The 27,664-nt window shown below is 54.3% G+C and overlaps 1 protein-coding gene across 1 annotated transcript in view; it reads left to right on the top strand.

Moving 5' to 3' along the window:
- Nucleotides 1–5,216: 5,216 nt before the first annotated feature.
- LOC118930736 (uncharacterized) overlaps nt 5,217–27,664 on the top strand; it is a 36,648-nt gene continuing 14,200 nt past the window's right edge. The window contains exons 1-3 of the mRNA XM_057494999.1: nt 5,217–5,318; nt 13,647–13,997; nt 15,591–15,946. Of these exons, the coding sequence (XP_057350982.1) occupies nt 5,246–5,318; nt 13,647–13,997; nt 15,591–15,934 (768 nt within the window). The 5' untranslated portion in view covers nt 5,217–5,245 and the 3' untranslated portion in view covers nt 15,935–15,946. The remainder of the gene's footprint in view (nt 5,319–13,646; nt 13,998–15,590; nt 15,947–27,664) is intronic.

Below are 27,664 nucleotides of genomic sequence, written 5' to 3'. Positions count from 1 at the left end.
TTTACATTGTATACATTTATCAAATCATCACCTTGTACACTTTAAATACCCGTATTTTTATCTGTCAATCATACTTCAGAAAAAACCACCTAACCCATACTCCTCCAACTGTCAATGTCATTAAAAACAAAGAACTACTGAGAAATCATCACAGCTAAGGCAAATGCAATGTGGCATCCTGAATGGGGTCCTGTAGCAGAAAGAGGACATTAGTAAAAACCAAGGACATCTGAATGAAGAATGAACTTTAGTTAATAGCCATGTACTGATTTTGGTTCATTAGCTTAGGAAATGTACCATACTGATGTAAGATGCCAAAATAGGGAGAACTGGGTGTAGGGTATATGGGAACTCTGTGTTATCACAGTTTTTCCATACATCTAAAACTATTTCTAGAAAAGAAAATCTATTCAAAAAAATTAATGAAAGTTTGAAAAGGCAAAGTTGAAAAAAACGCTTCCGTAAAAAGAAAAAGTCACTAGAAAGGTGGTCTGTGGTTGGGACACCGGGCAGCAAAGATTTCATGCCCTTTGGCTTGGCCTGGCCAGGGATGGGCTTGTTGGGTGGACCCGCTCAGTGTCCGAAGGGAGTTCATCCTGGATGCGGTTTGCAGCAAACCAGGGGAGATCTGTGTGCAGGCATAGTAAGCTTCTTTAGGTCCTGTCTTCCCATGCCCTTCCCTCTCCTCTTCCCCACGCCAGCCCCACCTGCCACCAGCATCCTCCTACCAACCTGTTAGCTCTATGCTGGGGTCCTTTAATATGTTCACTGAAGATTCCAATTGTGAAAATATATGCTGGCCCGGATCCAGGGAAGCCCCAGTAGACCAAAGACAGCAGAGAGATATGGAGGGCAGGGTCTTTTCAGGCCATAAGTGGTTCCATTCACAGGAAAGGGTGATACTTTTGAAGTGGCCCCTAAAGATGGCCTTCATAGACTGTTGTCATGTCAGAGTTTCTAAATCCTGTTCTTCTGGAATGTTGGAATCTTGTAAGTGTGGATAGATGAGGATACTGGTCAGCAGCATCTCTATGACCTTGGGAAATTATACTTGAAGCAAATATCCTGGAAGGCAGAACTATGTGCGCCAAACACAGCCATGGGACACATGCGACCTTCTGGGACATACCCAGCCGACTGGTCTGGATTTAGAATTAGGGGAGCCTGAGGTCTGCCATATGGAGGCCTCCAAAGTTGTCCAGATTTCATTTTAAACATCGATTTCTGCAAGCTGGTGATATTTTCCAAGCCATGAGAGCTGGGTCCTTTCCTTAGGCATGATGCCACCAGACAGTGACCTGAAGGAGGTGGTCAGAATATTGAAAAGCATCATTAAAACCTCCTTGGCAACAACTCTTCACATTTCCTGAAGATTACCTAGAAGATTTGCCTTCCAGAAACTGAAGGGCCCCACCCCAGGACTGGAGGCAAGTGGAGGTGACACTGTCTTGCCAAAGGGTTTCAGCCTCAGGCAAGTTCGCTATGGATTCACTGTGACCAAAGAAATTGATAGCAAAACGTTCTTGGGGTGAAAGGGTTATATCTAACTTTATTTCCAGGTGGCAGGTCAGTCACTAAAATCCCGTTCACTCAGAGCGAGTCTGCACGCAGCAAGGTGGTCTCTGCCTCTGGGCTCCTCTGTCCGCACAGCCGTCCTCTGGGCCCCTCTGTCTGCACAATCGTCCTGCACAGTCATCCTCTGGGCCTCTGTCCTCGGCACTGCCACCACTCCAGCCTCTGCTCTGCTCTCCTGCATCCTTGCAGCCCTGCCACTGTGTTGTGCCCAGAGCACTGGGCGGAGCTCTTTATATAGAGTCAACAGCCATGTATTGCCCACAAGTGTGCAGTGAGCTAGTCAACCAGGGCCAGGTGAGAATCCTGGCCACAGGAACTCTCATTTTATCCACACTCCACCCCCTCCAGGATTCTCTCCCCTCAATCTATGTGGCCCTGGTGAGGCCCTGCTCTCTGTGAAGCCACCTGGGGGCTCAGTGACCACAGCAGATGGTGCCCAGGCCAGGAAGGAAGGCCCTGGTGGGACCGGGGCACAGGCTTGCTCAGTAAATATCTGCTCAGTAAATGGAGAACCATGATGGCAGCCGTGTGCAGAGCAGCTGACAGCTGCTGTCTTGCTCTGGAGCACATGACACAGCCCAGTGTCCTCACAGGTTCGCTGGGGACAGGCTGAGACAATAGGAGGCCCCCAACTCAGGTGCCCACCCTGAACTGGCACCAGCCTGCCAGGGGGTTCCTCCTTCCCCTGCTCCCAGGGCCTGGGCCCCACCAGAAGGGGCAGGATGAGAGCAGTGACCCTGGGGACATCCCCAGTGACACACAGCTTGCTGAGGGGCTGTAGAGCCAGCACAGAGAGCACCTCATTCTGTCTGGGGCAGGACAGGGGGGTTTCTGGGGCCACTGGGGCTGTGTGTGGGAACTCAGCAGACACGGGACAGGGGCAGGGAGGGCGGGTCTCACTCCGGGGCTGGGAGCAGGTGTGCAGGCTGGGGGCCAGGGGCCCTTGGGTGCGTGAGGGGAGGGGACTGACGCCTGTAAGTGGGGAGTTATTTCCAGGTACCTGCTCCTGCCGGGGCCCACCCTGCCCTCGCTGCCCCCCTGGGGAGGGTGCCAAAGGCCTGTAGCTCTTCTCAGGGGCTGCAGGGGGAGCTGCAGAGCCCACCGTCCCCTCTGTGGGGTGCAGTGTGTGTCCTGAGGCCCAGGGGTGGGCAGACGGTCGTGCTGTGGGTTGTGGTCTGTCCCCACCGTGGGGCGGAAGGGAGAGGCTGAACACCTGTCCAGCCAGCAGCCACAGGGACCCTGGTGCTGACGGAAGCCCAGGGAAAGGGCGGTGCTGTGGGGGTGAGCATCAGCCCAAGCTGAGGGGGCAGGAGCCCTGTCGGGAGCTGGGCACAGGCGTGGGGGAGCCCTCTCCCCACCAGCGGGGCTGCTCAGGGTTAGAGGGAGTGTGGCTGGAATGAGTGACGGATGGTGGGTGACTAGGATGAAGCAGCCCTGGGACAGCTGGACCAGGACACTCCTTGGGGTGTCAGCGCTCACCGCCCGGGGAGGGGGCAGGCTGCCCAGGCTCCCTCGCAGATGGCAGGGTCCCCGGGCCCCGCTGGGAGCCCAGCTGAGGCTCTCAGGCAGCAGCCTCTGCAGGTCTGGGCCTGGCTGGGGGCGCAGGCCCGTGTGTGAGGCCCAGAGGGCAGGGGAGGCGGCTGCGGTTGGACAAGGGCCACCTTGGGGCTCACAGGCACCCGAGATGCAGCCCCAGGCCTCTGCGTGGGGTGTGTGAGGGAGGCGAGCGTCTGCCCTGGACAGGCCGGCCCCCCTCCCCTCAGTGCGGCTTCTCAGGGTCTGAGGCCCTCTTGGTGGGGGAGAGTCACTGGCCTGCAAGGGCCTGGGAGCCGGAGGCCGTGGTCTGGGGCCTGGGAGCTGCTCCTCGGCCCGCCCTGACCCGCGCTGGCTTCCCCGCCTGGGTTCACTGATTAACCGCTTAGAATCCTCTGTTTCCACATCTGAAAAATGGGAAGATAGTCATGATGATGCTTATCTGCCTCTTATGTATGAAGTGGAAGAACTAGACAGACCGAAGATGACTTAGCCCTGTACCTGCAGAGGAAGGTGGGCTGATGAGAATGAGGTAGAGTCCTGGATTTGAAGACGTCCCGGTGTTTTCCAGCAGGGACACGCGTGGGCTGGCTCTGTCCCTGTGTCCCTGCCGGCCCCGCGGTGCTCATTCCCTCTCCAGGCCCCTCCTCCCACCCCCTTAGGCAATGGTTTTCATAAGCAAACCCCTGTCCCACAGAGGTGCTCACCAGGGGTGGGGGGGCGTGGGAGGGCAGAGCTGACGTGCCCCTGAGCGTGAGCAGCAGGGGACCTTCCTGGGTCTTGACTCCGTACACGTACACGATGTTCCGACCCCAGGCCTCAGGACGGACGCCTTTGGAGGTGATTTCCCCGCCCAGCCTGGGTCCAGGGAATAGGCCAGTGTTGAGTGTTCTCCTGCCCGGGACGCCGCAGAGCCGTGGCGGGGAGCACAGACTGGACTTAGGTGACTTCCTGGGGCCGCACAGTGGATGGGGCGGCAGCTGTGGTGTTGGGCGGCTTTGCAGAGCTGTTCTTGTGTCCAGACTCTGACTCTGCATTTGCTGCGTGACCTTCTGCAGGTCATCCAGCCCCTTAGGACATCGGGTTCACATCCGTAACACGGATCTGATACACAGGGTCCTGTCCGCCTTACGTGCTCGGTCCTGGGGTGAGCCTGGGTAGCCCACCTTGGGATCTGAGCAGCTGAGGGGCTGCCCCGGTGGGCAGGGGAAGGGGGCCCACCTGGGAGTTAGCAAGATGGTGCTGCTGCCCTAGGGGCTGGGAGGTGAGAGTTCTCAGATACTGTGGGGTACCCAGTTGGGGGAGAAGAGGCCAGACCTGACCCTCAGCAGCTGGAGGTGAGTGTGAGGCAGCTGAGGCTGGGGTGGGAGGCGTGGGCACATCCCCACCCCTGCTGCTCAGTGGCGGCAGGAGCGTGGCTGGTGGAGGTGCCACGGGAAGGCTGGGTGTGATGCAGCTTCCGTGGGGCTTGGCTTTGCCCTGTGTGCAGGGGGCATGAATAGCACTAGTGGCTGCTGAGAAAGCCATGGCAGGGCCAGCAAGGGGCCAGTGCCCATACTTGCACTGGGCATGTGGGGAGTGGACACTTCCCGCAAAGAGCTTTGTTTATTTGCTCATAGCTTCTTAGTTAGGAACATGACAGTTGATGTTTATGGAAAATCAAAATGGAAATTTGACTCATTCATTAAGTGGTGTAAAGAGAGAGGACAGCACCCAGAGCGGGAGCCTTGCCTGCTCGGGCTGTAATAGTGTGACTGGCACACACGCCTGGGTGTTACCCACTGGCCTTGGTGACGAGGGCTTCTGGGGCAGCGCTGTAAACCCAGGGAGCCGGCTGAGGGCGGAGGGATGGGAGGGAGACTCCCCCAGGCTGGTTGTGTCCAGAGGGGCGGGGTCTCCCCGGCACAGTGCCAGGCCTATCACAGAGGGAGGTTGTTTGCATGTTTACTTTGAAGCTGCTCCTGGAGGTCCTCCTGTAGGCGCTGGGATGATATGAGGGACCGAATGGCTTATCTAGACTGGCCAGCTGTCACTGCAGAGCTGCGCCCCGCCTCGGGGTGGGGAAAGCCTGAGCTCATTCGGGTGAATCTTCTCCTGCGCATCCTCTGCAGCCGAGCTCGCGGGCAGGCAGCCTGCCATGGGGTCCTGCTCAGGAGACCCCCGCCTCTGCTGGGCCACCTGGCTCCTGCTATGCACCAGCCTCCTCCTCGGTGAGTGGCCCGGGATGCGGGCAGAAGGGCTGATGGGGGAGCTGGGAGGCAGGGTCTCCTTGCCCCTCTGATGTCTTTGGTGAATACAAAGAGAAGACAACTTTTATTATTTAGCAAATGTAGTGTATTTGGTTTAGAGCCCCAGGATGGCCAGAAGAACAAAATGTTCTTTGACTGTGGACACATGGAACCCTTGACGTGGGCACTTTTGGCTGCATTAAGGGGACCATTGCTGGGGGGCGGGTGAGGCAGTTTCTGTAGCAACACCAGGGAAGCCAGAGAGCCTGGAGCCTCCTGGGGGAGGGATGGAGAGGGACAAAGAAGCCGGGTCCGGGGACAGAGGGTGGGAACGGAAACCCGTGGCCTGAGCTTGGAGGGTCCTGACAGCCCTGCAGCTGTGGTGTGGAGGATCCCACCGAGCACCTGTGTCTCAGATGGAGGAGCAACTCTAGGTCCTGTTTTTTGGCAAGATGCAGGATCCTAGTAAAATGACATTCTAAATGTGTAAAAGGAGCAGCAGCTCCAAAAGGTAAGGGTGTCCGTACACCCACATGTTGTAAGAGATGGAGAAGAGTGGAAGGAAGGGGTGGACTGCCTCCTGGGGGCCAGGAGAGGGTGACCTGGGGAGGCAAGAGGAGGGGAGGGGAGGGGATGGGGGTTGAGCACAAAGGGAAAGAGAGGCTGCGCTAGGGAAGGCGAATTTCAATCCATGACTTCATCTGAGATGATGCTCATGTATAACGAAATAATAAGGCCCATGAATCGTGGGTTCTGGGGAAGCTGGATAGCCTCACTGGGGGATGGTGGTGTTCATGCACCTGCCCCTGTGGGCAGCTGCGTCTGGAACGTCTCTCCCTGTGCACCGGGTGAAACCCTAACTTGGACAGGGGAGGGTTCTTGACTAAGAATGAGAAAGAATTCTCGAGCAGGTCTGATGCCTGTATGTAAGGAAGGAATTCATTAGAGCCAGAGTAGAAATGAGTGGCAGCGGCCTTGTAGGCAGCTGATAACAGGAAAGTGCAGAGGGAAAGAGAGAAAGTTCGCTGAACATTTTCTTGGTATAGGGCAGATTCCCTTGCCATCTCTTAAAGCCAGGGTCACTTGGCACCCCGTGTCTGCTTGGATCTGCATTGCATGGGGGCTAGCCCCTACCACCCCAGGATTTGGGGAGCTGCGGAGCATGGGGAGGAGTGAGATTATATTCTGAGAACTTCCCAAAGAAGGGAGGTGTTCAGGCAGGCTCCTGTAGCTGCAGTTCTGTCCTGGTCATCCAGACAAGAGGAACATGCAGGCCCACAACTGAGCTCTCAGCAGCCTCTCCTTACTTATCAGGAGTAAAGCGGAGACTAAGTGAAGACTTAGAAATAGAATGAAGTAGCAAAGACGCAAAGATATTACCAGTGGAAAAGCTCAGAGAGACAAAATGCAGTTAAAGTTGAGCAGTGAGAAAGCTTTATTTAAAGTTATGCACTTAAAGAGAGAAAAAGTGTGGGTGCCCTCAGAGAGGAGGTCCTAAAAGGTTGGGGGTTCCCTCTTTTAAGGATTTTCCAAAGGGCCAGGGGGTATAAACTTGTAAAGTGCTCTTAAAATGCTTATCTCCAGTGAGAGACAGTAAATCTCTTCTATTATCAGTCCTCCAGGTAATTCTGCAAAATTAACACAAGAAATTTACTGATCTGGTTCCTTTCCAGGATAGCGACTTCCCTCTGGGAACATACCGATCAAGACCGCCTGCCCTGCCCCCAGAGTGGATGGAGTTATTGTCTGTTGGCTAAAGAATATGTTAGGAATCTTACTTCCTAACTTCCTGGTTTTGAAATGGAATCTTAGCTTTAAGATGGAGTCCTTCCTGTTCTTACTATACTATTTATATCTCAGCTTTTTTAGAAAATTAACCATGATGCTTGTCTCCTGTCTCTGCCCTCCATCATTATGAAACGGAATGGGGCAGAGGGCTTGGGGCACAGGACGGCCTGAATGACAGGGAGCTTTGCAAGGCACGAGGCCCCGTGACCTGGGGACGGGGTCACAGTGACATGTGGGCTTCCTCTTCTCTTCAGTTTTATGTAACTGGAGAAATATGCTAAATTATATAGAGCTTTTTCCAAAGGCCCTCAGGTTTGAAGATTACATAAGAAAGAGACACAGAGTCAGAAAATGGGACAAAATTATGATTATTGAGTGTTAAATTTTATATTATTTGAATAATTTTTCCACTCCCTTGCTTACACACATGCCCTCGCCTGGCTTTGTTCTCTCCTCTGGGCTTAGATCTTTGCAGATCTGAAGCCCGTGCTGCCTTCCTCCTCTTTCTGGCTCTTCTCTTCCTCGCAGCTGCTGCTCCCCATTCAGCTCCTGGGGGACCCTCCCCTGCAGCCTGAGGGCTGAGCCCCCTGTTTGCCTGCTTCCCTCCTGCCCAGCAGGGTGGGGGTCTGGCTGGGCTGCGGTGGGGCCCTCAGGGGGCTGGGAGCCCCTGCCCTGCTGAGCCCTCTGAGAACTTGGTCCCCTTTCCCAGGAGGGAGGCTGCAGGCTGAGAGTCCAGGAACCTCTCAGGTCCTGGTGACAGACAGCAGCGCTGGAGGGGGCTGCTCCCGGGGGAGGGGCAGGGAAAGGGGGAGGCTGGTGGGGGGCTCCCTGCAGGGGACACCTCGGCCTGTGACCCAGGAGAAGCTCTCCCCTAGGGAGCCTCCTCCCCTGTGAAAGGAGGGACCTGGGGGATCCCCTCTCAGGCCCTCCCTGGGGTGACATCCTGGGATTCCCCAGACAGGACTCCCTGGGCTACTTCAAGGCCTGCTCTCTGTGTCTTCGCCCTGTCCTGTCCCACTCCTGGGTCCTGGCGGGACTGCCGGCTGCTGAGCCTTAGGACCCCTGGAATGGGAAGAACCCTGCAGCCCCCTGGCACTTCCTCAGCCCTCCACTGGGAGGGGACTCCTGCCCCTCCAGCCTCCCCCACCTGGCCCTTTGCTTCCTCTGTCCCTGCTCCTGAGAGGAGCGCTCAGCCCACCTGCTGAAGGCCGTCCTCTCCTCCCCACAGTGTGCACCTGGGTCTGCAGAGCGCTCACAAAGGTGCCGCAGCTCTGCTGTTGAAAAGTGCTAACCAACAGCCTCGGCCGGAGGTTTGCTGGTCATGTCTGTTTTGCAGAAAATATCAGTTTTCTTCTCCTTTTCCTGGTGCTGAGCCACTCTGACCAGCGCCGGGCAGAAATAAGACAGTGGTCAGAATTAGTGGTGAAAAGCCCTTAGGGAGGCCCCGCGCTGCAGGCTGAATGCTGTCCCTCAGTCGGTGCTGACTCACATTTCCGCCTGTTGGGACAAAGGGCTGTTTCTTTTATTTAACAGTTAGTGTCCTTTGTTGTGCAAAAATTGCATATTTCAACATTAGATTATCACTGACTGTTGATTCTGAGGATGACTTTGGGTCTTAAAGGATACTTTTATTTTGCCCATAAATTAATGAGGGGACCAGTAAGATGTTACAAGTACTTCAAAAGAACCAAGTCCACACATTCTTGGCTCATCAGGAATGCTGAAATGCATTTACAAATGGAGTCTGCGCTGATGTGGGTGTGGGGTGTTTGTGGAATCACAGATACAGGTCTGGAAGGATTCACATGGTTCACACTGCTTACCTTTGGGAGGAGACACACTTAGACCTTTGACTTGAATCAACTCCATGACCATAGAACAGTTTTTATGAACACAGGAGACTTTGATTATTACAAAGCAACCCACTAAAGAAATGGGAAAATGCCCATACCAAATAGAGTCCATAATATTTTTTTCCAGCCCAAGCTTGGGACAGCCTGTAGCCTGTCCTTCCCTCCATCCCTTCCACTCTCCCCAGTGGCACAGATGGCCTCAGGGACTTGGTGACAGAAGAGGGGACAGTGGCCGGGGAAGCCTGCAGCTGTGGACACAGCACTGAGCTTCCTTTCAGTCAGGGCTCTGGGAAACAGGAGGGCACCCAACTCCCTGCACCTCTTGGGGGACGTCCCCCGTGGGGCTGTGACTCCCTGGAACCTATCCTGTTCCTGGGAAGAGAACCCTCTTCATGAACATGGGATAGATTTCCATGTATTTGCATCTTCTTCAATTTCTTTCATTAGTGCCTTATAGTTTTCAGAGTAGAGGTCTTTCATCTACTTGGTTAGGTTTATTCCTAGGTATTTGATTCTTTTTTGATGCAGTTGTAAATGGAATTGCTTCCTTGACTTCTGTTTCTACTAATTCATTGTTAGTATACAGGAATGCAACAGAATTTCCATATATTGATTTTGTATTCTGTGACTTTACTGAATTCTTTTATTAGTTCTTAAAGTTTTTTGGTGGTTTCTTTAGCGTTTTCAATATAGGGTAAAATGTCATCTGCAAGTAGTAACAGTTTTACTTCTTCCTTACCAATTTGGATGCCTTTTCTTTCTTTTCCTTATCTTATTGCCATGGCTAGAACTTCCAGTAGTATGTTGAATAAAAGTGATGAGAGTGGACACCTTTGTCTTGTTCCTGGTCTTAGAGGAAAAGCCTTCAGCCTTTTCTGGTTGCGTATGATGTTAGTTGTGGGTTTGTCATATGTGGCCTTTATTATGTTTAGGTATGTTCCCTCTACACCCATTTTGTTAAGAGCTTTTTTTTTTAAATCATGACTAGATGCTAAATTTTGTCAAATGCTTTTTCAGCACCTATTGAGATGATCATATGGTTTTTATCCTTCCTTTTGTTAATGTGATGTATCAAATTGATTTATAAATATTGTAACAGCCTTGCATCACTGGAATAAATCCTGCTTGGTCATGATGGATAATCCTTTTGATATATTTTTGAATTTGACTTGCTAATATTTTATTGAGGAGTTTTGTACCTATGTTCATCAGGGGCATTGATGTATAATTTTCCTTTTTTGTATTTCTTTGTTTCTTTTGGTTTAGAGTGACACTGGCCTCATAGAATGAGTTTGGAAGTATTGTTTCCTCTTCTATTTTTGGTAACACTTCAAGAAGGATTGGTATTAGCTCTTCTTTAAATGTTTGGTAGAATTCACCTGTGAAGTCATGTAGTGCTGTAGTTTTGGTCATTGGGAGTTTTTTGATTACCAATTCAATTTCATTACTAGCATTTAGTCTGTTCAGATTTGCTGTTTCTTCCTTGGTTGGTGCTGGAAGACTGTACAAGAAACAAGCTAATTTTCTTAAAATATGTCTAACTCCTATAAACGAATAGCAAAAACCCCTGTGTGGACTATGGACATAAGTAGGTAGTTCACACTTAACAGAAAGGACATCACAACAACAATTGTATGCAGTGAGGATGAACTTCATTGATATAAGAAATGCTCATTAAAAAATAATATAATTTTCCCCTAACAATTTGGTGAGGGGCAAAATGTTTGATCATTATACATTGCCTTTCGGTGGGAAACCTAAATATTTTTGGTAGAAGTATAGCTAGGAATGTTCTCAGGAGGACAATTTAGCAATAATATCAAATCTTGGACGTACATGCCTTTGATCCAGTAGATCCACCCCGTGGTTCATCCTAATATACACACACCCATGTCTGCAAACACTCAGATCCAAGGCTGTTCATAGCAGTGTTGTTTGTAGTGGCAAGAAGCAAACTAACTCTCTGTGAGAAGTGGGCCAGAACTAGAGCCCCACATGAAATCGTATTTAAGTGAGACCCTTCTGGGTGGGCAGACCCAGAGCGGGCTCTGCGTGTGTGGTTATGAGAAAAGGCAAGGAGCAGGCAGTGCATGCGGGGTGTGTACCTGTACGTGGAGACGCATGTGTGGGCTTGTTATGTGCCCAGATTATCTCTGGTTGGATATATGAGACTAGTAATGATGCTGCCTGTGGGAAAGGGCCTGGAAAGTGGGAGGCAGTAGGAGATTGACTGTTCTACTTCCATTTCTTAATTTAAACCATATGAATTTATAATCTGTTTAAAAATTAAAAAAATTAAAAGCCAGTGAATGTAGCTGAAATGAAATCTCTTCGTCCTTTGAATGGGGATAATACTCTCTAAGCTCCAGCACCGATGGCTGTCCTGAGGATCATCGGACACTGGGTACCTGCCCGAGCAGCTGGAACGTAGGGACTGGGTGTGTGTTCATGGGGGCTGGGCTGCACCTCTCCCCGTGGCAGTGCAAACACCAGGTGAAAGCCGGAGGACTGGCACTTCCATAGCAGGTGGGCCCTCATAAGAGTCCCTACCTGTAATAATAACAGCTAAATACTCAGTGTTGGGGCTTTGTGTATATCATCTCACTTAATCCTCCCAGGAATCGTGAACACTCACAGTCCATCCCAGCTGTTCATACCTGGTAGCCTTCAGACAGTTTAGGGACCTGCCAAGATCCCTCAGCCAGTAAAGGGTGGATGTGGAACTTGAACCCAGGTCTGCTTCACTTCAGAGCTTACATCTCATTGATCTGTTGGCCACAAGCCCAGCCCCGAGCATCAGGACGCTCCCGTGGGTCATCATGTGACTGTGGGAGCCACTTATCCTGGGCTCCTAAGGCTGTCATAACAGGCTTCAAAAACTGGGTGGCTTTAAACAACAGGAATTTATTGTCTCCTATTTCTATAGGTTACAGGTCCAAAATTTAGGTGTCGCCAAGATCATGTTCTGATCCCTCTAAAACCTGTGGTGGTGAGTTAGCTCGGGCTGCTAAAAACAACGCACAGACTGGGTGGCTTAAATTGCAACCCACTTCTGCCGACTCAAACTGGGTGGCCGGTTCTCTGTGTTCGGTGAAAGGCAGGAACAGGCTACGCACAGCAGGAGGGAGGCAGGCTGCCTGGGCAGGACTTCCTGGTGTGGAGAGGGGCCTGGGGCCCTGGCACCCATGGCAGCCCAGCCAACCCTGACCTTCTGGAAGGAGGCTTTCAGGATAAGGTTGTTCTGTGGCCCTATCCCTGGTCCTGTCCTGTCCTACCATGTCCCTAGAGAGACAAAGGGTATCAAGTTCCAATGTTGTGCCTGAATCAGGAGATGGGCTCTGGAGGGGTGGCCCTGAGGGGCTGAGCCCAATGGTCTCAGTTCTGCAGAGTGACCAGGAGGGACATTCCCGGCCTCTCAGGGCCTGGGAGGGGGACAGTGCTGTCTGGGTGGAGGGCCCAGTGGAGCGCACAAAGGGTCGGTTGCTCCCCAGCATTCTCTGTTTCTGGCGTTGAGCTGGGGACTTGTGACTAGTTCTGGCCATGAGCAGAGATCAGCTACCTCTGGACGATGAGGTGACCCCCGTGTGGGATTCCCCTGCCTCCCTCCCTGCTGTGGGGCCGAGAGCCCGTGAGGAGGCTGAGGGCCCACGTGGTGCGGCCCCAAGGTGGCGGAGCCCCATGGGTGACAGGACCTCTCCCGCCCTCCGTCACGGGCCATGTGGAGGGGAGGTCACCCCCTCGTTCTAAGTCCCTGCAGTATTATTACAGCGGCCCAGCCTGCGGGCGCCGGGCAAGGAGGGCCCCCTTCACCACTGCGTTAGTTACCTATTGCTGGGGACGCTGCCGGTGCCTTAGTTCCTTAGTGCCTTCAAACCACACCACGGACAGTCTCACGGCCTCTGTGGGTCGGGTCCCCGGGGCAGTTCAGCCGGGCCTCAGGCTCAGGGTCTCTCAGCCTGAATCAAGGTCTCGTCTGGGTCTGCAGGCAGCTCCCGGGGCAGTGGGAAGGGTCTGCTTCCAAGCCCCTGGTGGGACTGCTGATGGGGCGGGGTGCCCGTGGCTGTTGGGCTGAGGGCCCCAGGTCCCCCCTGGCTGTGGGCAGGAGGCCGCCCGCAGTGCCTGTCACGTGGGCCCCTCCTTAGGGCAGCGGACACCCGGGCAGCTGGCTTCATCAGGGCGAGCAAGAGAGAGTAAAGGAGAGGGCGAGGGAACAAGATGGAGGTCCCGGGCCTGTATGACCTGCACGGCTGGGACGTCCCCTCCCTTTGCTGTGTTCTGCTCCTTAGAGCCAAGTCCCCAGGAGCTGCCCACTCCCCAGGGGAGGGTGTGGGCCTGGGGAGGGAGGGGTTTTGCGGCCACTTTAGCAGCTGCCTCCTATAGTTACACAGTTGGTGTGCTGGGAGCCTTTATTCCGTGACCTCATTTAATTCCCACTATGCATACGAGGCAGGAAGGGGCCTGCAGATCAGCCATTGTGAGTAACCTGGTCAAGGTCACAGACCAGTAGACCCAGGACTTTACTACAGAATTGCTTCACATTCATTGTACTCTGCCGCCTCCAAGAATTAAGGGCATATATTGCCTTGATTTCATTAAGAAGATGGGTCATGTGTTTTTCTTTATTATTCTTACTGAGAAAATGCTCCCATTTCCCGTGTTCATGCCCTAGGTGCCTGCAGCACTGTGGCCAACAGCTCCGGAGCCCACGTGTATCTGAACAGGACCCAGGGAGGCTGTGTGTTGTTTCACGCGGCCCGGGAGGCAGGAGCTGAGCTCAAGGAGATCTCGTGGGGCTTCGGCCCTGAGTCCGACTACAGAGTCATCCTGACAGTCTGCTCTAGCACAGACCCCCCCACCTGGGTCAGCCTGCAGGACAAGTATGAGCAGAGGGTCCACGTGCCCAACATGACGTCCCTGAGGATCGACAACCTGACGCACGAGGACAGCGGGCAGTACCGGGCTCGAGGCAGCTTCACCGGAGGAAGAGAATTTAACCTGAATTTCCACCTCACTGTCTGCGGTATGTGACAGCCCCTGAACCCACCCAGGGCGATGTCCTGCTTTTGTCCCCAGGAGTGTCACTTAGGCCGCATTTTGTGGGATTCCCTCCAGAACAGGCCTTCAGACTCTATCCCTCCCCTGAGGTTAAGGTGAGTGGGGTCACCACAATGGGGAGCAGAGATGAGATTCAACCCGGGAGAAAACCACAGTGCTTTGGGAGAACAGAATGGAAAATGGGGGCAATGGAATTATTGCCATAACATTTAATTTTGTCTACAGGACTAAGTTTACCCAATTTGATTAATGATTTTTTAGTGCTTTTATAAGAAATTACCATGTTCTTAGGAGTATAAAACAGCACTTCTTATCCTACCTTCCTGTAGGTCAGAGGTCAGACAGGCTCCCTGGGCTAAGGCTCCAGGGGAGGGAACGGCTTCTGTCCTGCCCGCCTTCTCGGGGCTGCCTGTGCTCCTTACCTGGGGGCTGCCTCCCTGTCTTCAAGCCGGAGATGGCGGACCAGCCCTCCTCCCCCTGCAGGCCTGCCCCCCTCCCCTCCGTCCCCACTGTTAGGGACCCTTGTGGTTCCCTGGGTGCCAGCCTCATAATCCAGAGTCTCTGTTTTAAGGTCGGCTGATCAGCAGCCTTAGTGCCACCTGCGCCCTCAGTTCCCCTTTGCGTGTCACCTAAGATATTGGTTCTGAGGACAAGGATGTGGGCATCTCTGGGCCACTGCTCACCCACCCCAGCTGGGACCCGCTTGCAGCTGGCCCTCCAGTCTCCGCCCCTGTCTCCACACCAGCCTGAGGTGGCCTCACTCATGGGAACCCCACCAGTCCAGCTCTGAGCCCCTCACTCCCTGGGACCCCACAAGCCCAGCTCTGAGCCCCTCACTCACGGGGACCCCACCAGCCCAGCTCTGAGCCCCTCAGTAGCAGGAAAGGTTACCCTGCAGTCCTGCCCAGCCTCGGAGAGTGGCTCCTTGTCCCTCAGGTTCCTCTCTGTGCAGGGCGGCCTCCTGTTTGGAGGAATGGCAGCTGCAGCTGTAGGTCCCCGAGTGATGTCTAAGAGTGACTTGCCGTCTGTCACTTGTGTGTGAGGCTCACCCAGCGGCCCGTGCTCACGCACTCGGGGCTGTCCTTCCTGGTCGCTGCCGCCGCGCCTCCCACAGCTGCTGGGCGCCAGGGCCCTTCTGGGCTCCCAGACCTGCTGATGCTCCTGCCTGGGGGCTGTGCAGCCACGGGCATCATCCCAGAAGGAGGACAGGCAGGGCCCTGCCCCAGCACAGGGCCTTCAGAGCCAGACGTGTCCCTTGCAGGAAAGACCCAGGTTCTTTGTAACAATCATTCCTGGAAGGTGAGGCCCAGTATTTATTTTCTTGTGGGAGATTTTTAAAGTCTTGCTCAAACTAGGGAAATCATAGGCCTTAACTCAGTGGCTCCCTTCCTTGTCCCTGTTGTATATTTGGCTCTGGGGTGAATTGGGTTTTATCTAAAATGTACTTACCATCCTTAGAGGGTGGAGGTCAGAGCCCAGGGAGAACCAGGATGGGAAAGTGTGAACTGTCATGTCCACCACTCATGTGAGCCTCCATTCCTTTGTCCTTCCCGCCCAGCACCCGTGCCCCTTCCCCAGATCTGGGTCACTTCCTCATCCATCACACCAGGCTGGTGCAACGTCACCCTCGAGTGCAGGGCCCAGGGGGCCATGGAGGACCTGAAGGTGACCTGGGAGAGCAAAGGCCTCCCCGAGGAGCTGGAGCAGAGAGGGACCCCGGGACCAGCCCCCAACTCGTGGACCCTGGACCTGAGCCTGCCCCTGAGCCAGCCCAAACCCAGGCTCACCTGTGTGCTGAGCAACCCGCTTGACCAGAAAACTGCCACCACAGACCTTGGGGCCATCTGTGTCCCTGGTGAGTGCCACCTGCCAGCAGGGAGGGCACTCTCGGAGCACAGGTAGCCCTGGTGTGAGGCTCTGGGCTCTTCTCCCTGCCATGCGTGTTAGCCTCACCTTCCACCTGGTCACCCCACACAGAGTCGGGGGGTCACATCCACATGGCTCCTGCTTCTAAATGCCTGTCACAGCCATGTCTACCTCCCCACCCTAACCCTGGCCTTGACAGGACCTTCTGTCTCTCTCTCTGTACCCCTATCCATCATCACTGGACTTTCATAGAGTAAGTCAGATCCTGTCATTGTCCTGTGATGTCTGCTGGATTTGGCCTCCAGGGACTCCCTGGTGCATTCAGGGCTCAGGTGCTCTGCCCTTGTCTCTGGCCTCACCTCCACACTGCGCACTGGGCTGCTTGGTTGGAGCTCCTGAAGGTGACCTGCCCCTGAAAGTGTTGAGCCTCAGGACACGCTGTTTCCTCTACCTTCCTTTCTTGCCCTTTCCGCCCTTGGCCTCCACTTCCCACCTTATTCCTACTGTAAGATCCTCATCAGGAAGCGTTGACCTCATGGCTGTGTGGCCCACACTGACACCTAGGGCCCTGTGCTTAGGAGGGCCCTATAATTTTCATCTTGAAATTTACTACTTTTTGAACAGGGGTCTCTGCATCCTCACTTTGCACAGAGCCCTGCTGGTGCTCTCGGCACCTTTCCCTCAGGTATCAGCTCCGTTCAGGAGCTGCCCGGGGTCCTGGCTCGCTGAGTAGCAATGCTCTGTTTATGGATGTGTCCCCTACGTCACCTACAACACAATGGCCCTGTCTTGTTCTCCTTTGAGTCCCTGTCCAAGCACAGCTGCTGTCAATGTTTGCTCACCATGTTCATTGAATGAATGAATGACCTGGTTCCTGTGTGCAGCTCCCCTCCTCTGACCCACGGTCCTCCAGCTGCTGGGGGATCTGATGTGAGCATCCCATGAAGCCCCTGTCCCCCTCCCCTCAGCTGCATCCCGAGTCTCACATAACATTTAAAACTGAGCCTGACCCACAAGCCCCTCTGGAAACAGACTCTGCCCCCCTCTGACCTTTGTTGCCCAGCTCCTGCCTGCCTGTCCTCTCCTGCTGGCCGCTGTGCGTGCAGCTGCTCCCAGGGCTGGTGAAGTGACACAGGAGGACCCTTTAGACCTCTCTGCTCTCTCTCTCCCCTTGGCAGTGGGTATGTGAATTCTCCTGTGTGAGCTTTCTTCTCTCTTTGTGAGGGAAGCAGATTCAAGTGGAAAGACCATTGACATCCCACTGCGAGGCCTCCTGGGGGCCACCGTGATTGTCCTGCTGGTCCTCGGAGTTGGACTGTACCTTTGCCGCATGTGGGTCAAGAAGTAGAAGATGGAGCCTGCAACAGGCAAGTGGGATTTCTCGGTGCAGCCCAGATGCCTCCTCCACCCCACTGGGCTCCCACCTCCCCTTCTCCTGCATTTTGCTGCTCAGGGACTGTCCCTGCAGTGGGGAGGGCGGGCTTGGCCATGGTCTTGGGGTTCAGTGCCATGGGGAAGATCACAGATCTCCAAGGCCCAGGTTACCTTCCACTCCGTGTGTGATGCAGGTGCAGGACTGCAGGAGGACCACATGGACCACGGTGGTGGCATCCACTGGGCAGCGCTGAGCCAGCAGGAGTCTCAAGAGGGCAGGGAGAAGGTGAGAGCTGGAGTGGTGCCCCGCTGGGGCTTCCCCGCCCCTCACTGAGTGGGCCTGGGCTTGTCAAAGCCAACCACCTGCTGTTTCTGTCCCCACCACACTTAACTGTTTCTAGACAACATAGTAGAACCATGAAAATTCACACCTGGGGCTGGTGGAGTGCTGGGCGCTCCGGGGGAACGAATGCAGTGCGGTCAGCAGCCCAGGCTCCAGGTGGGCCCCTCTGCGGCCCCTGCACCATGCAGCTGTTCTGGGAACACTCGCACTCCCAGGCTATTGGTGAACAACATCTGGAAGAAAATGGTCCTCTCACTCCTATCTACAGTGTGGTCCATAAGCCAGGCCAGGCCATGAAGATGAGTTAAGGGGAGGATGCAGGAGAATCCAGTCCTCCTGGGACACCTGCACCCTGAGCTGATCCCTGCAGACGCTGCCTCTCCCAGCTCTGGTCCAGCTCCAGCTGCTCCTGGTCTGTGTGCTGTGACCCTGGAGTCCTCAGATCCCTGTGTGCATGTGGCCCGGCCACTTCCTCTGATCCCTCCAAGCTGCCCTTCCCTCAGCGTTCTCAGCCCTGCAGGACGAGGGCTCTTCCTGTCGTGGACTCGGCTCCTGGCCCCTGTCCTCCTGCAGCTCCCCATGCGGACCCTCCTGACTGCACATGGCAGCCCCCACGGCCTCTGCTGCGTGTCTTTCTGAGAACGTGAGCCCAGGCACGGGCACTGTAGAGATGTTGACTGTCCACAGAGGAGGGAGGTGGGACGTGGCTTCCGGATGCAGAGTTGGGGGTCCGTGGAGGCAGCATGGGAAGGTGGGGCCCCCATGGGGACTGGCCCGGGATCGCTCTGCCCCTTGTGCACAGCAACCCGGGGAGGGGGGGCAGTGTCTGCGTTGGGAGGAGTGTCCAGTGCACACTGTACACAGGCCACGGCCTTCCTTCCGGGCCTCGGCCGCAGCCCGCCCTCCTGCGGAGTGCGTGGGGGATGCGTCTGCTCTCAGGGTCTGCTGAGCCTTCTCAGAGAATGAGCCCAGGAGCTCAGAGTCCGTAGTAGCTGTAGGAAAAGAGCCTCAGACGTTCCCCTGTTGGGATGCACACTTGGTGGTGCGGATGGATGTGGGGTGTCCTCCTGCCTCTGCTGTGGGTGTGAGGGTGAGCCTGGGGAGGGTGTGAGCCAGCCCTCGCCAGCCCTTCCGCTGACCCTCGGCCCCCACAGCCCTGCTGGCCTCAGACCCTCGGTCAGCCTCCTCTTTGCTCGCTCGCGTCCCTCCGCCTGGAGTGAAGGTTCCCTCACTGTATACTCTGCTCCCACCCTTTTCTGTTGGAATCCTACCATCCTGCCCAAAACCTCTTCCAAGCGCTGCATTCCATGGATGCCATCTAGTTCCCGAGGGTTTGGAACTGGTCTCTCCCACATCGGAGTGGGTCAAGCACCTGGGGCATAACCGAGGCCACAGTCTGCCCTGCACTGGCCACCCGTCTCCCTGCTGGACGCACCCGGGGCTCCCCAGAAGGCTGATGACAGCCATGGTCAAGGAGACCAGCACCCAGTGGCTGGGCCGCCCCCCTCCCACTCCCCGGGGGCCTCGGCAGACGGAGCCCCAGCGCACAGAGGCTGCTGAGAGTCTCGTGAGCCCTCATGTCGGCGGGGGTGGATGGGATGACCTTCGTGACCCTGCCTGGCCCCGAGGTCCCGGGTGGGCTCTCCCCGCCCCTCCTGCAGCCGCAGGTTGCCTGAGGACCTGAGCGGCCTGCACTGAGGGGTGCGGGAGTGTTCGCCCTCCTGGGGTCCTCAGGCCTCAAAGCCTGTGCCTCCCGCCTCGGGTCCCAGCTCTTGGGTGAGAGATGCCCTCCCTCTTGTGCCGGGAGCTTTCACGGTCTGCCTGCCCGCCTGGCTTCCTGAGGGTTGTTCCCCTCCCAGCTCAGTTCAGGTGCTTCCTCCCTGAGCTCAGAGAGCGAAATATCTGAACAGAGTCCCTGTGAGGCTCTAGCGTTGTCAGTCATTGCTAGGATCCTGCTGGCTGATCGGATGGGTGCCCTCTTCCCCCTCAGGCCGAGCATATCGCTGAGGGGGGGAAGGATGCCATCTCTGGCTCCCAGGTGACTGGTCACACTGGGCACCAAGCCCATGAGCCCCGGAGCAGTGTAAGAAGGGACCACCCAGTGCTCTTCCCCTAAGGAAACAAAGAAACCAGCAAGACGGGAAACTTTGCCAAGGGCCTGTATTGGACCAAATTTTGTTCTTGGCACTTCAGAAATATTCTTTGTTCTAATTCTTACAAGCACACTCTGGGGTCGGCATTATTATCCCCAGTTTGCAGGACGGGTAACTGGCTTCCCAGGCTGGCTGGTGGCAGAGCAAAGCCTTAGATCCAACACTGGAGGCTCCCATGATCATGTTTTACCCCTTCACGCATCGTCGCTGAGGACCCCGGAAGTCTGCAGTGTTCAGACGGGCACAGCCTCCGTTGGTTCCTCGCCCCAGGAGCCGGGTCTTCTGACTCAGGAGCCCCAGCTTGCAGGAAGCGCATCCAGCGATGGCGGGAGCAGCTGTGGTGGAAAGAAGCCTTTTCCCTTCAGTGGGGACGTGGTGGGCGGGAGGTGGAGAGTGAGGGACTTTGCCCTCTGGTGCAGATGGGACATTCAGAGACCTCGGGGGTCTTTTTCCAAGTTGTTACTCTCCTGCAAGGGGTGTTGCAAATATCAGCACCCCTACATCAAATTAGCTCCCTCTTTTCATTAGTGTCCATAGTATTACTTAATGAGCTTTTACATAGGTTTCTCATGTACAGTTCTTAGAATTCTGTGAGGTAGAACCATTGTACAGATGGAAAAATGAAATGCAGAGATGCTCAATATCCCAGACAAGCTCTCCCAAATTCAAGTGGCGAGGCATGACTTGGGCCCATCGAGAATCATCGTCGCCCCCATTTTGAATCCTTCTCTCTCACCCCGGACTCCGAATCAGTCACCACGCTCCACTGGGTTGTCCTTCGTAACGTGTCTTGTATCCTCTCCTCCTTGCGTCCAGCTTCCCAGCTTGTCTTGCCAATGGGCTTCAGCCCCAGGAGAGTCCACTATGGATTCAATGTGACCAAAGAAATGACAGTAGAACATCCTTGGGGTGAAAGGGTCATACCCAACTTTATTCCCACGGTGGCCAGTCAGACACTAGAATCCCGTCCACTCAGAGTGAGTCTGCAGGCAGCAAGCTGGTCTGCGTCTGGGCCCCTCTGCCCACAGCCATCTCAGTCTCTGTCCTCGGTGCTACGGCCACTCCAGTCTCATCTCGGCTCTCCTGCAGCCTTGCAGCCATGCCACCGTGTCGCCCAGAGCACTGGGCAGAGCTCTTTATATAGAATCAATAACAATGCATTGCCCACACATGTGTAGTGAGCTAGCCGACCAGGGCCAGGTGAGAATCACTTTATCCACACAGCTCCAGCTGCACCGACTTTACATCTATGTGTATTTCTCTACATACTTCTAACTCTTGTTACTTTTTTCTTGTCCATTTTTTCATTAGAACCACCCTGGTGCTTGTGCAGTGGTGCGTCTTGCTGTGGTGCTGTGTTGTATTTCCTCAATGAGTGATGATGTTTAACGTTATTTCACGTGCATACTGACCATTATTTAGAATATTTGGATTAATCTCCTTTTCTCTCTAATTCTCTCCTGTCATGAATTGTCCCCACCATACCAATGAAACCACTCCTGTCCAGGTCACGAGGCAGCTCCATGATGTTAAGTCCCGTGGTCAGTTCTCAATCATCTTCTCCCTAGTTCTCAGCAGCAGTGGACCCATGGTGTAATCACTATCTTCTCCTTGCATTCACCACTTCCCCTGCTCAGTGGCCACTCCTAATTGCCTTTGTGGGTTTCTTTTTCCTGTCTGCAACCTCTAAATTCTGGAATAGCCCAGGGTTGGGACCCAGTCACCCAGACCACTTTTCTTCACTATCTCCACTCATTCTCCTTTTCATATTATGGTGTCAAGTTACAAGTTGGGTTTGCAAATCTAGAACTCAAAGATCTCTACACCTAGAGCTTAAAGGAAGTGTGAGCTGGAGATTTAAATTTGGAAGTTATTGGTTTATAGGTGAATTTTTCAATAAATGATGTTGGGTAAAAAGACCAAATATTTGGGGAAAAAAATGAAGTTATAATCTTATAGAAGAGAGGTGTCACCAAATGCTTGAATAAGACCAGCATGAATTTCCTCAACTCAATAACAATCATTTAGTGTTGTTCTTCAAACTGTCTTCCTGGGAACTTTGTTATCCAGGCAGGAGACTGTGGAGCCCTGGCATATCCAAGACTGAGGAGTGGTGTTTTGAGGGGGTCGGCTTGCACCCTTGCGGCTGACTCACCCACTCTCGTCCCGGCTGCAGAATATGTATCCCTGCAAATTAGATGGAGCCCCATATGGCTTTAGGGTTGTTATCAACACCATATGCCAAGACATGTAGGGAGGAGCCCTGCCCACCTGTATTGGGTAATAAATATAAAGACCTTGTTCCCACCTGTTGATGTATGGGAGCCCCTTGAGGTGAGCTTGCCAAAGTCATTCCGAATGTAGATTATGAAAGGGCCCTGTAACTGGGCTCTAGCCCAGCCCAGCTGCAGTCAGACAGCAGTGCTGATGGCAAAGGACCCAGAAAGAGACACTCCTGTCTGCACTCCAGAGGTCCTCCTGTATGCAGCTCCAGTTTCCCCATCCACAGGCTTCCAGCAGCCCAAAGTCTCAGCGGGAGGATTCCTGTCTGTGCCCCGGAGGTCCTGAAAGGGTGCTGTGCTAGGCCTCTGCTCCCCCACCTGCCGCCCGCCATGCTGCCGTACGGGAGCTGGCCTGCTGGCAAAGGGACCAAGCAGGCAGGAGAAACTCCCATTTGCACTCACCGGATCCTGAAAGGCCCTATACATATAGGGCTCCGGCCACCTCATAGCCCCACTGGCCGGGGGGCCAGCAGTCCTGAAGGTCCAGGGTCCCAATGGGACACAGTCCTGCCTGCATCCTCGGAAATTCTGAAAGGACCCTATTCAGGCTTCAGCTCCTTTCTCCCAGTCTGTGAACAGTCCTGCTGGCTGGCACAGAACCCAGCTGAGATACACCCAGCTGTGCCCACTCCCCAGCCAGGAGATACTGGAGGGACAAATACTTAACTCTGGCCCCTCCATTCGTGGCTAGGGAACCACCAAGTCAGCTGCCCTCCCACTCCCAGGGACCTGGCAGGAGAAACATCCATCTGTGCCCCCAGAGATGACCTGCTGACCTCAAGCCTGGTCATCTAACTTGAAAAATCCCTGGGGGTTGGTTCCAGACCCTCTCAGCCATGGTCCAGGCCAGTCCTGCCTACCCAGCATCCATCTTGTGTCCAGATAGCAGCCCTCCCAGGGACCTGGCAGGAGAGAGACCTGCCATGCCCCTGTAATACGCTCCTTTCTGAGGCCTCAACTTGGACCCTGGCATGGATGCTTGTCCCATGCCACCCTACTGAACAAGGTAGTTTTGTCCCCGCAAGGCCCAGTCAAGATCCATGCTGGCCTGATCCTCTGGTGACAAGACTGCCAACCACAGTCCCACTGTGAACCCAGGAACAGCCTCATAACCAGCTCCAGCATAGTGTGACTGATTCCGGGGCCAATCCCATCAGTCCAGGGAACAGACAGGAGAAGGGTTTTACCTCCGAAAACATTCTGTAGAGACTGCAAAAGGTGTTTGCTCATTTAAACACAGACCCCAATACAGGGCTACATGGACCATGAAGGTTCAGGCAAGCAAGACACACAAAAAAAACCAGTAAAACTCCAGTGGCCAATCTCAAAGGAACAGAGATCTATGAATTACCTGACAAAGAATTCAAAGTAATCGTCTTAAGAAGTAAGATGACACATAGACAACCAAATGAAATCAGGAAAACAAGGCATGCACAAAACGAGAAGTCTTATAAAGAAATAGAAACCATGAAAAGGAACCAAACAGAATTCTGGAGCTGAGAATACAGTGACAGCAGTGAGTGATTCAGTAGAGAGCCAACAACAGGCTTGAGGTGCAGAAGAGAGAATCAGCGAGCTGGAAGACAAGTCACTTGAAATCAGGCAGTTGGAGGAACAAAGAGAAAAAACAATGAAAACGAGTGAAGAAAGGCTGCCTAAACGTGGGGCATGTGCATTATGAGAATTCTAGAAGGAAAAGAGAGAATGGAACAGAAAGATTACTTAAATTATTAATAAGCAAAGACATCCCAAATGCAGGGAGATATGGACATCCAGGTACATGAAGGGCAAAAGACTCAAAACAAGATTACCTCCAAGAAGTGTTCTGAGACACATCACAACATGTTTGAGGTCTAAAGAGAGAGTTCCGATTGCATCAGTAGGATATTGCAGCAGGCAAAAATGTGTGGGGTGTGTGTGTGAGAGAGAGACAGAGACAGACAGAGAGACAGAGACAGAGACATAGAGAGACAGAGACATAGAGACAGAGACAGAGAGAGACAAAGACAGACAGACAGAGAGACAGAGAGGCAGAGAGAGAGAGAGAGAGAGAGAGAGGGATTGATGTGGAGCCAGAGACAGGAGAGGAACTCCGGCCTGGCTGAGCTCCACATGATGTGAGGAGGAAGGGGAGCAAGAGCCGCAGCAGGAGCAGAGCCAGAGCAGCTGCCCTCCCCGCCCCCCCGTAGGCCTGGGCCCCCCAGCGGAGGCAGGGTGGAGGGGGGTGTCCTGGAAGGGCAGCGTGGACGTCACTTACCACGGGCAGCGAGGTGGAAACTTGACTTGTTTTTCTCCAGCGACACCTGCTGGAGGCTGGTCCTGCCCACTGTCCCCACAGGCCAGGTTCTCAGTCGTCAGGATGGCCTGTTGGACACTTGGAACCTCTGCGGTACTTTGTCCTGGAGGCTGACCCAGGCTGGACAGCGGGGATTCGCCCCATGACTGTATATTCCACACCTTGGCCCACATCCTGGCTCTCAGCCCATCCTTTCCTCATCTCCCCTCCTCTAACAGACAGAAGCAGTTTGGCATCTGCCTCCATTATGTATTTGTCTCCGTTGTTGCTGATTTAACCTTTGGAACAAAAGGGAAAAAAGGGAACAGGGCTTCGGCTCAGTCTTAGGCTTGTTAATCATCAAAAGGAGTTTTGCTTACAGTTTGAGATTTTGGCACATAACCCCTTACTGTCAGTCACCTCCTAACCTGCTCCCCATTTCGTAACATAAAGAAGCTGGAAATCAACCCTGACAGGTGGTTCTTTAGGACAGTCCTCCATCTTCTGGGTCGGCTGCTTTCCAATGAACTCACTCTCCTTGCCCCAGCGCCTTGTCTCTGCTTCTTGGCATGTCATGTGGTGAGTGGCAGGAGCCTGGACTGGGTAACACTCCCACCTCTGCCCCTTGAAACTAAAGCTGAAGCCCCTTTTTTGGAGCTGATCGGGTACTGGGATCTCCCACTCCATAGCCTGGGTAAGGGTACCTAAAGTAAAGGGCATGCACAGGTGGGCAGGAGCCTGGAGCGGCTGGAGGCAGGGGCAGGTGGGGAGAGGGCCGCTCCGGGAGCCAGGACGGGCAGCTTCCCGGGCGGAGAGGCTGCGCTGGGACAGCGCCCCCTGGCGGGCAGTGCTGCGGCGGCCGCCGCCCTGAGCCGGGTCTCCCGGGCCTGCTGCTGTGGCCACGTGGGCAGTCGTTCCTGGGCCCTGGGGAAGAGGGGAGAGCGCAGCCCTGCACAGCGCCCAGGCAAGGTCCGCTGCAGCCAGAGCTGGGTTTGGGAAAGACTCCTCAGGAGCCCAACTCCATTCCAGTGCCCTTTGGGGAGCGCTCCCTTCCCTGCCCCCTCGTTTCCTCGCCTGTCCAGCAAGTCCAGGTTATCACACAGGCTCATTTACTTTAAACTTTTTGTCAGGTATGTTGTTCAACTGTTTGCCATTTAGTTCTTTATCTGAAGTTTGTTGTGTTCTTTTGTTTCAAGCATATTCCTCCATCTCTTCATTTTGTTTGTGTCTGTAGGTTAGGTGAAAAGGCTGCCTGTCCCTTGTGTAGGGGCACCCCCTGGGTAGACTGGCATATGTGGTGTGGGTCTGTCTGTCTGGCAGGAGGCCAGGTGGGCATGGACTAAGGGGTCCCAGTGTCAGGCTTCCCAGGGCATTGGTCAGGGTCTCCCGTGTGGCTGCCGGGTGGCGGGCTGGTCAGTGTCACATGGGCATGGTCCAGGGAGCCCCTGACTGGGCATCAGGCTGGGGCCTGTTGGGCTGTGTGGCTGGCAGGGAGGAGCACCATCTCTGGGCCCCCTGGGAGGGCACAAGCCAGGGCCACGCTAATGGAGTGGCTATGGTCGGATTGCTCCATCTGGGGTTTCCTGGGCCAGCATTGAGCTGGGGCCACGCATACAAGGTGGCTGGAGGCAGAGGGGCTCAGGCAGGACGGATCCCCAAGCTTGTCAGGGAGCATGGCACCGTCCTGGTGGGATGGCGGGATCTCTGCCAGGCATGTCTGGATGTGGGTGGTGGCTGGGGGTTGCCACCCTCACACCTGGAGCTTGTGTGTTTACCTGGACTCTGCTCCTATCCACACAGCTGATGCATGTGGGAACGTACACAGTAATACTCCCTTTGTTCCGCTCAGCACTAGCCATGTGCTTGGATAACAGAAGCCATGCAGCTCACCCAGCTTCTGTCTGCAATAGCAGGATCCCTGGGAATGTAAATGGTGGTGCTCACCCCTCTTCTGAGTGCCCTAGCAGTGTCCAGGGAGAATGTACACAGTGGTGCTCATTAATAACTTTGGTCCCAGACAGAGTTCCAGCAGTTTCCCTGCTGTTTGGTGGGTGCTTCAGTTCTGAAGGGCAGTGTCCTTCGATTAGAGCTGTGATCTGCTTTAACCCCCTTGACTGGCAGCTTTCTTTCTGTGCCCAGGGTGGGTCAGTGTGTGTCCAGATAACTCCATGATATTACTATGTATGGCCGGGCAGCCCTGGGTGTGGGGATCCCTCCACTACCGTGTGTCTGTATTTTCTGCTGTTTTTTATGTGGTCTTTTTATCTTCCTTTTGGCAGAAGGTGTTCACTGAGGCCTCGATTCTTCCTCTGAGCTGCTCGTGTGTATGTGCAGTCTTGGTGTGTGTGGAGCGGGTGGGCTCAGGCTCTTTCTGCGCTGCTCTCTGGGACCTGCGACCATTGTCCTTTATTACAGAGAAGCTGGCATTCTACCCTATGGATTGTCCTTGACGTCATCTGTCAGAATGAGTGTACACCGAGTCTGGATGTCGTTAAATATTTTAAAATTTGTAGTTTGGGATGTGGAGTACTGAGGACAAGATTGTGGACTTTGGGATTGTGGACCCAGAGATTCCTCTGGGGGTGGCAGGATCCGGAGAGAATGTGAGAAACTGTGAAAACCGGGTGTGAAGATGAGCACGTGGAAGAATTACTAAGGGAGCTGCTGAGGCAGGAAGGGGATATTTATTAGGACTTGGGGAAAAATGGGTGGAAGAGGATCAGGCTAAAGAGCAGGGAAACATTCACTGAGAGTCTATCTAATGACACAGAAATCATTATCCCCATTTTACAGATGAGGGAAATGAGTTCTGAATAAGTTAAATAACTCGCCTTAAGGTTAAACAGCTAATACTTGGAAAAGCTGGGACTTGGCCTGATGGCAGTGCCCAATCTCTTCCCATGATCCCAGATGGCCTCTCAGACGCCGGGGTCTTGATCCCCACCAAGTCTCCTTTCTCTTAGCAGTTTCCCTGTTTGCCTCAAATCCAGGACACCTGCAGGCCTTTTGGGCAATTCTGAGCATGGCCACTAAGAGGCGCCATTGTCTGCCTGGGGCTCAGGGTGACGCCCCTGGGAAGGTGGCTGCAGGGAGGAGGTGCTGTGTTCTTGCTGTTGCGGTGGGCCGGGTGCTTTCTGCACAGCATTTATTTAGGCCTCCCACCAACCCTGCACAGTGGGTGTGAGCCCATTTCACCAATGAAGCCGTTAATGATCTGTCCATGATTACAGGGCTCAGTGGAGGAAGCAGGGGTGGCATCAATGTCTGTCTCTCTCCAGTGTCCTGCCTCCAAGCTTGCTGGGCTGCCAAGGGAAGTCATTCTGTGCCCTCGGGTGCCCA

Source organism: Manis pentadactyla, chromosome 19 (genome assembly GCF_030020395.1).
Source record: "Manis pentadactyla isolate mManPen7 chromosome 19, mManPen7.hap1, whole genome shotgun sequence".
Classification (NCBI taxonomy): domain Eukaryota; kingdom Metazoa; phylum Chordata; class Mammalia; order Pholidota; family Manidae; genus Manis; species Manis pentadactyla.
The sequence above is the reverse complement of the archived record's forward strand: the minus strand, read 5'-3'. Positions and strand labels throughout refer to the sequence as shown.